This window comes from Aythya marila (genome assembly GCF_965140915.1).
Source record: "Aythya marila genome assembly, chromosome: 1".
Classification (NCBI taxonomy): domain Eukaryota; kingdom Metazoa; phylum Chordata; class Aves; order Anseriformes; family Anatidae; genus Aythya; species Aythya marila.
The window spans coordinates 125,833,618-125,842,075 of record NC_139042.1 but is presented as its reverse complement, the minus strand read 5'-3'; the positions used below and the strand labels follow the sequence as shown (position 1 = coordinate 125,842,075).

At 38.1% G+C, this 8,458-nt stretch overlaps 1 protein-coding gene across 6 annotated transcripts in view; it reads left to right on the top strand.

Moving 5' to 3' along the window:
• The first annotated feature begins 626 nt into the window (after positions 1–626).
• CRACR2A (calcium release activated channel regulator 2A) overlaps positions 627–8,458 on the top strand; it is a 53,164-nt gene continuing 45,332 nt past the window's right edge. For 4 of the 6 annotated variants that reach the window (XM_082756499.1, XM_082756503.1, XM_082756504.1 and 1 more), the window contains exons 1-2: positions 627–764; positions 7,411–7,648. In XM_082756499.1, the coding sequence (XP_082612625.1) occupies positions 7,481–7,648 (168 nt within the window). In that variant the 5' untranslated portion in view covers positions 627–764; positions 7,411–7,480. Of the gene's footprint in view, positions 765–1,254; positions 1,291–2,485; positions 2,621–7,410; positions 7,649–8,458 lie in introns of those variants that run through there. The other 2 variants (XM_082756501.1, XM_082756500.1) reach the window with 2 other exon arrangements.

Here is an 8,458-nt window from a genome sequence, read left to right as displayed (position 1 = left end):
CAGCTGTGACATGCTGCAGTGATGAGAACAAAGTATATTTCTTTTCTAGAGGGGTACTCAGAGAACCTGTTCCCAAAGGTAGACATTAACATACCCTAGCACGACATTTTTCAAAATGTACTTTGGGCTACTTGAAATTTCTGAATCGAATGTGAAATCAATTCTGTCTCCTGTTATCATCTTCTGTGCAAGTGAAACTGCACTTGGGACAATTTAAAATCACAAGCTTGGAAGATCCTAGTTGGTCCATTTACTTTAGTCATCACCTTAAGTTCTTGTTTTGGATGAGTTGTCCTGCACCCTTCCAAACCCTTCTGCCCTGTATCATTCAGGTTACAGAGATTTCAAGTCAATGGCCTTGCCCCAGGAAGCAAGCGATCACATCCTTAGTCCTGCCTGCAGTAGGGATCAAGAAGGGTACTGCAAATTTGAATTCCCTTGGCTCTCCAAGTTGACTTACTGCTGGTTCTGAGTTAGACCTGCCAGAGGCGAGGTGTGATCTGTACTCTGACTGCACAGCCCCCTTTGTGTGGGCAAGGACTGGCTGTGGGTGGAGGGAGGCCGGACTGGCTCTCTGTCCCGCCCCCGGGGCGCAGCCTACTCGTCACCGGGTTATGCTATCCATACCTGAACAAAGTTTAGAAAGTTGTTTCAATCTTCCTGCACTTTTACTTCCACCCTGAGGCGTGTGTGGAACATCCGTCAGTCAGCGCGCAGGGCTTGTGTTGCACCTTCGCCTGGGAGCCTGCAGGACGTTGCAGGAGGTGAGTTGGGGGAAGATATCTTGGGCCTGAAGTGTCAGGAGAGGAAAGACAAGAAGAGCATGCAGAGCCAGATCACCCCCCCTAGCAATGCTGCTGGAGGAAATGCACAAAGTGACAGCTGCTTCTCCTTTCTCTCCCTGATGTCTCAACAGTGCTCTGCTCTTCCTCTATGCTCCTCCTGTTGCAAGCTCTGCTTCCTGTGAGGGAGGTCTGCAAGAGAACGCTGCCTTTGCAATTTTGTCGGGCCTGGGCAGGGTTTTAGGAGGTTGCAAGCCTGCAAGTGATATCCGTTATTAGTACATTTCCTGTCCCCAAGTGCCAATCAACATTTCTGCCCATTCTCTCGGAGCTATGAGCTGCACACCTTGATGGCGTAGTCTCCTGCAACATGTGTGGGAGGCACCTACTGGAAAAAAACTTGGAAAAGCTCTTGTGGGAAGAGAAGCACCCCCGCCTGTTTGCTTGGTGTGTGGCTGACCTGCTGACAGTGGAACAGAGGTGGTACAGGGATGTTTCTGGAGCCACTGTGAGTGTTGTATACAGCACTCACAGCCCCTGACCCTTTTGTTAACACTCATGCTGTAAGGCAGCAGGATTAGAACCACAGTGGTTGTCAAAAATGCTTCATTTGCTACTGCACTGCCTACTGTTGTGAACTTCAGCAAGTTGCTTTAGCTCATTTTGCCTTGCTTTACATCTCTGTGTAATACTGGTACCAGTACTAGGGCAAAAAGGGGTGATACGCTTGCAATTGGAATGACAGCTGAGTGTACTGGAGTGCCAGGTATTGTAACTCCTACATAAAGAATATTTCATAAATGTAGTGCCCAAAAGTGCTGTAACTGATGCTTTTTGTAGTGTCTCTTCTACAGTCTTCATGTACTAGGGCAAGAAAAACAGTGTCACAGCAAAATCACTTTATGTCCTGCATACTTCTAGAGCTGCCTAATTGATTCTCATTGTATGCTTCCCTGCAAATACAAAAGATAATTGAAGTTGTGACTGGTGACTGCCTTCAGGGTCTTCATACTGAATGCCTATGATGACAGTAAATGATAGTTAAAAAGGATACTTACCGCTACCAAGATGCTTTTATATATACTGATACAACAGATTTTGACTAAATGTAATGTATACTAAGGTCTTTTCCAACCTTAATGATTCTAAGGCCAGGGCATGGTGATAGGAAAGAGAATGGCTTCTTTTAGTAGGCTTATGTCAGCTTAAAATAATCATGGTGTTACATTTTATCAGCTTTAGAGAAATTTCAACATAATGCTAAAAGATAACTCTGACACTAGGTCAGTTCTGAAGATCTCCCTGTTCATATGTCAGTCAGGTTACAGAAGCTGACAAAATAACAAAGGTTATTTTGAAAATGATAGTTTGGTTGTAGGGAAAGTTGTTCTTGTCTTCCAGTATCTGTAAAACATAAATGTTGCCTCTCATAAGAATATTTTTTGTATAAATCTATGGTAACTATGGTCTTAAGTAAACTTACTACATGTTTTTTTCTGACGATTTGTGTTTTGAAGTGTGCTGCTAAAGGCAAAAGAGAGAACTTTCGTTTCTCTTGTGTTTAGCACAGACCTGAATACAAGGGGTATAGGATAAAGAAAAAAATGAGAAGTTTCTCGAATGTTGCGGTTAATTTTTTTCTTGCCATACACTAGCAGCCGTTTGTGTCAATGTTTGCAGAACTGACAGGGTGCGGCTGTGACTTATAAAGCAGATCTTAACAGGGAAATTCCTTCAAAAATAAGAGTCTGAAAAATTAGGCACAGTGATTGTAAAAGGCACTGCTAACTTTTTTCAAAAGAGGCTAAAGCAGGGCTAGTCAATCTATATGCCAGCATGTGAGTAAATTACCTAATTTCAGAGAATCTGTAGAATTTAACTGTTTTCATTAGTTTCAAGATGTGCAGGGCTGGGTGTTACATCTATCAGCTGAAGGATGCTTTCCTCAGTCAAGCTCTGTGCAGCAAAATACATATATATATAAATGTCCTAAGTATATATGTGTGTGTGGGTGTGTGCAAGTGTGTGTGTATATATATATATATAAAAATATATATATATATACTGGAGTTATAATTGCAATAAACTATCAGCTTGTAAATTGTATCCCTGGATGATATTGGTGTTTTCATTTTCTTTTTTATATTGTGAGCCATACAATTTTTCATAATCATTTCATTATTTTCTTTGTATGAGTGTTGGAAAAAGTCTTCTAAACTTAAAAGATAAGGCAAAAAGTTTTTACCTGTAGATAAATGCTAAAAAATATTTTACTGAAACCTAGAAACTCAGAGACATAAATGCAGGTAAAACAGCTTGGTAAGTTTTTAACTGTCACAGTTACAGAGAATGGGATTGTCACACCTCATGACTTGTGAAATCTGTGCATCAGCACTGCTGTGCAATTCAAAAGTCTGGTGATTTACCGTAAACCAGATTGAAAAATCATGATCAAAGTACCAGCAATGACCTACCTTTTGAAGACCAGTCCCAAAATACCTCATGGTTAATAAACTGTAAAAATCTCGTAAAGCCCACATCTTTGGTTAGTATCATTTGGAGCTATGCTCATTTTCATCAGATTGTGATATGACGTGTTTTTACATGCTGATTATTTTTTTTTTAGCTAAAGGAATGGATATGGGGTTTCTTAACGGAATTTTGAATTTTTAAACCATTGAGTTTCTGAAGGGGGTGGATGAGTGAAAAGAACTGCCTATTTTATTTAAAACTGGCCTTGAACAATTGCATTGCTAACCCAGTAACATAGGGTAAATTGCAGTTTTAATTTTTCATGTTACTACCAGCACTTGTAAAGTATCAGGACACTGCAGGAATTAAGAAAAACTACTTGCTGTGTAAGCTGCCTTGATGGTTAAGAATTTTAATTCATTCTCTATTATTTTTTTTCTGTACTCAAGATGCTTGCTATGTGATTTTTTTATGATATGTATGAACGGTGGGGCAACTTGCAAGAAGGTGAGGTTCCCATAGTGCATGATTTCATTTTGTAGTATTTAGAAAGCATGATGATATTTTCTGAATCATATCTGAGCTGTTTACTAAGTGTAAATAACTTTATCAAGCACTGCATAGTGCCTTTTTATTCCTTTTTTTTTTTTTTTTAATCTGGTTTCAGATTTCTATTCTTTCATATGCAATTGGCTATCTATTATTTGGATAGATCTTCTTTTTCTTAAGGAAATCTAATAATGGACAGTACTAGCAGCATATACTGTCATGATTAGTTTGGTCTGTTCCTGCAATTGTGTCTTTTGTGAAATTGCTGAAATTTGAAAAAGAAAAATTTGATTTTATCTAGTACCCTTGAAATTTGAGACAGATCTTGTCAAGATCATTTTTGGCTTCACTTGTTCCAGTGAATTTTGATATAATTAAACTTGATTTTATATTACTGTCACTGAGAAATTGAAACTGATGGCTTGATTTTGGTTACCTCATACCCTAGTTTCAGCCAAGAATGAGCTTTATTGAATTAAATGAAGTTTAGGTGTGTAAAAGTAGTGTCAAAGGAGAATCTCATCTAGACTATATACCACCGTAGTCTAAGTCTGGCTTGCTGGGGCATTTCCATCTAATTTCCATCTAATTCATTTGTGAGAGTGGCTATGTAGACTCAGAGCAAAGATTCAGCTAGCTTATATTGTATTTTTGAGACTGGCTAATACTAGAAATTTCAAGAAAGGGATAAAGAGACAGAACAATTAGGGAGTGATCTTTCCCTTAGTGTATATTCACATAGTGGTTGGTCACACTTCCTAAGCTAGAAATTTTCCTAATAAGAGAAAGAGTATAGCTGACCAGGCAGGTGTAATAGTCAAATGCCCGTGACAACGTTTACTAACCTTGTTCATTTTCCAGGGCCTGCTGGAACGTCGCAGGCGCTATGACAAGCTTTGCTGACTTTTGGGGTGTAGAGTGCTGTGAGCCCACCAGAGGGCTCACACGCTACGGAAATGAGTAGGTCAGTCTGCTGTGCGCATGCTTTGTTCAAACATCTGATTTGTGTGCTTGATAAAGCACTTCTGTATGTCGTGTGTTATAACTGAAGTAAGGCCCATTACAAGAAGTTTCCTAAAGCAGGCTGGTAGTGTATATAGCCAACTGTTGCCTGCTCTCAGAAAGGTTTTTTTTTTTTTTTTTTTTTTTTTTTTTCCCTGCTGCTCCGTCATTTGAGAACTGTCTTGGGAAATGTCTAAGTTTATAACTGCTTAGGAAGGATTTTGACAGCTAAGTTTTTTGGTCATTAAAACGTTTTCAGCTTTGGAGAGTATTTGAACTGCAATACTGGGATGCTCAGAGTTGCAAGAGAGAATGAGGAAAAATGTTCTGAGAACTGCGTGCTCAGCTCCATTGGGAAGAGCCCTGAAGCTAAATCAGAATGCTAGATTTACCATGGTGATTCCGTAAAAGTTGGTCAAAGAAACTCTCTAATACTCAGTTGGAGTTTTAGAAAGCAGGTGTTCCTTAATTATGGTACCAGATGCCCAGGGAATCTCTCCACCTAGTGTGAGTGCCAAACCATCCAAACAACAGGGTTATACACAATCAAAACATACATATTCATTATATTTCATAGAAATAATCAACATATTCATAGTATTTCCTGTAATTTGTTAAAATATGTAAATGTTCTTGACACATGCACATTTGTTTGACCACATTTGATTGTGGTCTTCCAGGAAGCCTCTGGTGGTTGTCAGTAGTCTTCCTCACTATGTTCACTGCTTGAACCCAGTTCTTGCATATGCTCAGACCATCTTGTTCTTTCTTGTTTTGTTGTTCCAACTTAGATATGCATAGTAAACTAAGTGATTTACATGTCAAAAGACATGTGTACACCATGAATTCCTCACCTATTTTTTACAGGCACATCTTTCAAGCCTAGGTTGTCTTTCCCCCACTTGGGATACAATTCTGTGTGGTCTTACAGATAAGGCTGACTAATTAGTCAACTATGTGTTCTTTTGACTCGGTATCAAAGGTTTGTAGATTTTATCCAAATGGAATTAGAGCGTGAGAGTGATTTGCTCATCAAAATCCGAAAATGGATGGAAGTCCAAGGCTGGTTTACAGTGCTTTTTGTACTTACCTGCAGCATGCAAAGTCCAGTAGCCTGGTCCATAGCCAATATAGATAAATCACTTTGAAAAGGGACAGAACTTAATGGAAAGCCATTGCAAGCCACAGGTGTGAGGAACTGTACATCTAAGAATGTCTTGAAAGATGGTATGTTTTAAGATGTATAAAGCACTGCCTGTTAGAACTCAAGCACAGAATTGAGTAGACTCTGGCTGACCTATTCTATGTGATCAGAGCCTTTTCTACCTAATAAACAGAGTAGAAAAGCAAAAGTTCTATTTTTCTTAGATTCTACCTTCACATCCATGCAATGCCCAGACCTGTAGTCTGGAGACTACAGACGTACATTTCAGGTTCAAATAATTCTCATTGGCCTCTGTTGGAGTTATTCCAGATTGTGCCAGTCGGGCTTTTTTCCTTCATATGAAAAGCTTCTCAAAATTTATTTCTCTCTTAAAATCATCAGACAAATTTGTGGCTACTTTAGACAGACCTATTCAGAAAAATAGAAAGACAAATCCAAGATACAAAGTCAAGTTGCTGCATGTCATCTGAGCATGGGTAACTATATACATTCTTAGTCTGTCACAATTACACAGTACTCCAGTGAAGGAGACTTTTTATAAACTTGATTTACCCACTTGATAATGAGTGAGGGTCATACAGAGAGTCTCACCAAACATAAGGTGAGCCATGGAAAAAGATGGGTATTCAATAGTGCCTTTGAACGTATTTGAAGTTTGGAAAAGCCTGCTCCTTTTGTATTGATACTGCATGTTGTACAATTTAGAATAAGTTTGGAGAGGGAAAAATATTTCCATCAGAACTCAAAGAATTAATTTAAGATAAAATTATACCCAAACATGAATTGCACACAAGTATTTTCATGAAGGGGGAATGTGTTTAATTTATGAAGTCTTTCCACCAAGCTCACTAGCAATTAGCTGTTTCACAGGTGAAAGTCAAACACCTAAGTTATGTTTCAGAATTGCATAATACATTATCTCTCTTAATTTTAGTGATTTAAAATATAAATTCAAAGAAACAATCCATCAGATTCCATCAGTCATCAGTCAGTTTTCATTCATTAGCTATCATATGCACATACTGTACTCCAAAGCACTGGATACAAATTGTGATAATGTGGTGTTAAGATGATCAGTCACAAGCGTGCCAATTGAATAACTGTAGTAACTTCAAATATTTTTAATACGTTTTTCTCGTGTTTTCTTTTTGTTCCAGTTAATTGATTATCTGTATTTCTTATTAAACTGTCTGATTTTGCTTTGAGATTCCTTTTCAGAACTAGGATATTTTTTATCTTGTCCTTCACTCAGACTGTCCCCTCCTCATTCACTATCCCATTTGCAGTATCCTTAGTGCAACCTTAGTGCAGGCATGCATTTTCAAAAAGCTTTTTCTTCTTCTAAGATTTTGTGCCTAATTAAACAGATGGTTGCTAAGAGATTGTTGAAAGTATAATTAAGAGAGTCTAATTTACTCCTTTCTTATCTACCATGCACAGAGTTCAGACCAGAATTTGTAAGTAAATGGGATAGCAGCATCCCAAAATATTCAGTGACCAGATTCTGACAATGGACAGAATGCAAGGAGAGTGTGCCAGTCCTGTGCCTTCAGGAGATGCAGAGAGGAGCAGGACTGGAGAAGAGGACCCAGGACCAACTGTGTTGGGAAAAGCACATGAGTTCTTTCAGATTTGTGATGTGGAAGGCAAAGGCTTCATCACTTGCCAAGATATGCAGGTAAAACAAAATTGGCTATGTGGAATGTACAATAAGAGAAATTCCCAATGCCCTTAGTGAGTTGAGACCAATTAATGTAGAGTTAGAAAATGTAATACCCTCCTGATAAGTTAAAGAGATGCATAGGATTTAAAGTAATGTCTTTGAAGTCTTATGTGCTGTTCTGTAATTCTATGGTTCTATGATAATCCTTGCAATTTTTTCCACAGAAAAAGCAACAAATAAATGCAAAGCTGAAGTAAGTGCAGTTTAAAAAATCGTCCCAGGAATTCTATTTTTGGGGAAGGTGAAAGTCCAGCAAATTCATTGCTTTGCAGTTTGCCCCCATACCAACAATATATTCTGTCCACTTGTTTTACCTTTCTGTTTGTTGTTGTTGTTTGTTTTCAGCCAAACTCTGTAATCAGGGTCTTTCACTTTGGTTTCACATTTCAGACAAGTGAAATTCTCAGCTGAATCACATATACATGCAGGAAATGTAGAGAAATGGCATTTTAGCATTATTCAGTGTTCAAAATAAACTAATCAAGTTGTTCTTAAAATAATCATACAATTTGAGGGGCTAAATGCATATTTTCTAAAGTTGTTGAAAAGAAGCAACCACACAACAAAATCTTTCTAAAACACACTGCAAAAATGATAAGATGACTTGAAAAAAAAATTGAAAGCAGGGAAGGTAGAAACAATGAAAAAAAATGTTACAAAGCAGGAATGTACTCATGCATGATTTCAAAGCATAATGTCATTGTGCTAATCCATTTTTTTTAGTACTAATAGATGAAATAGAAATGGGAAGCAGTGGCAAAATAA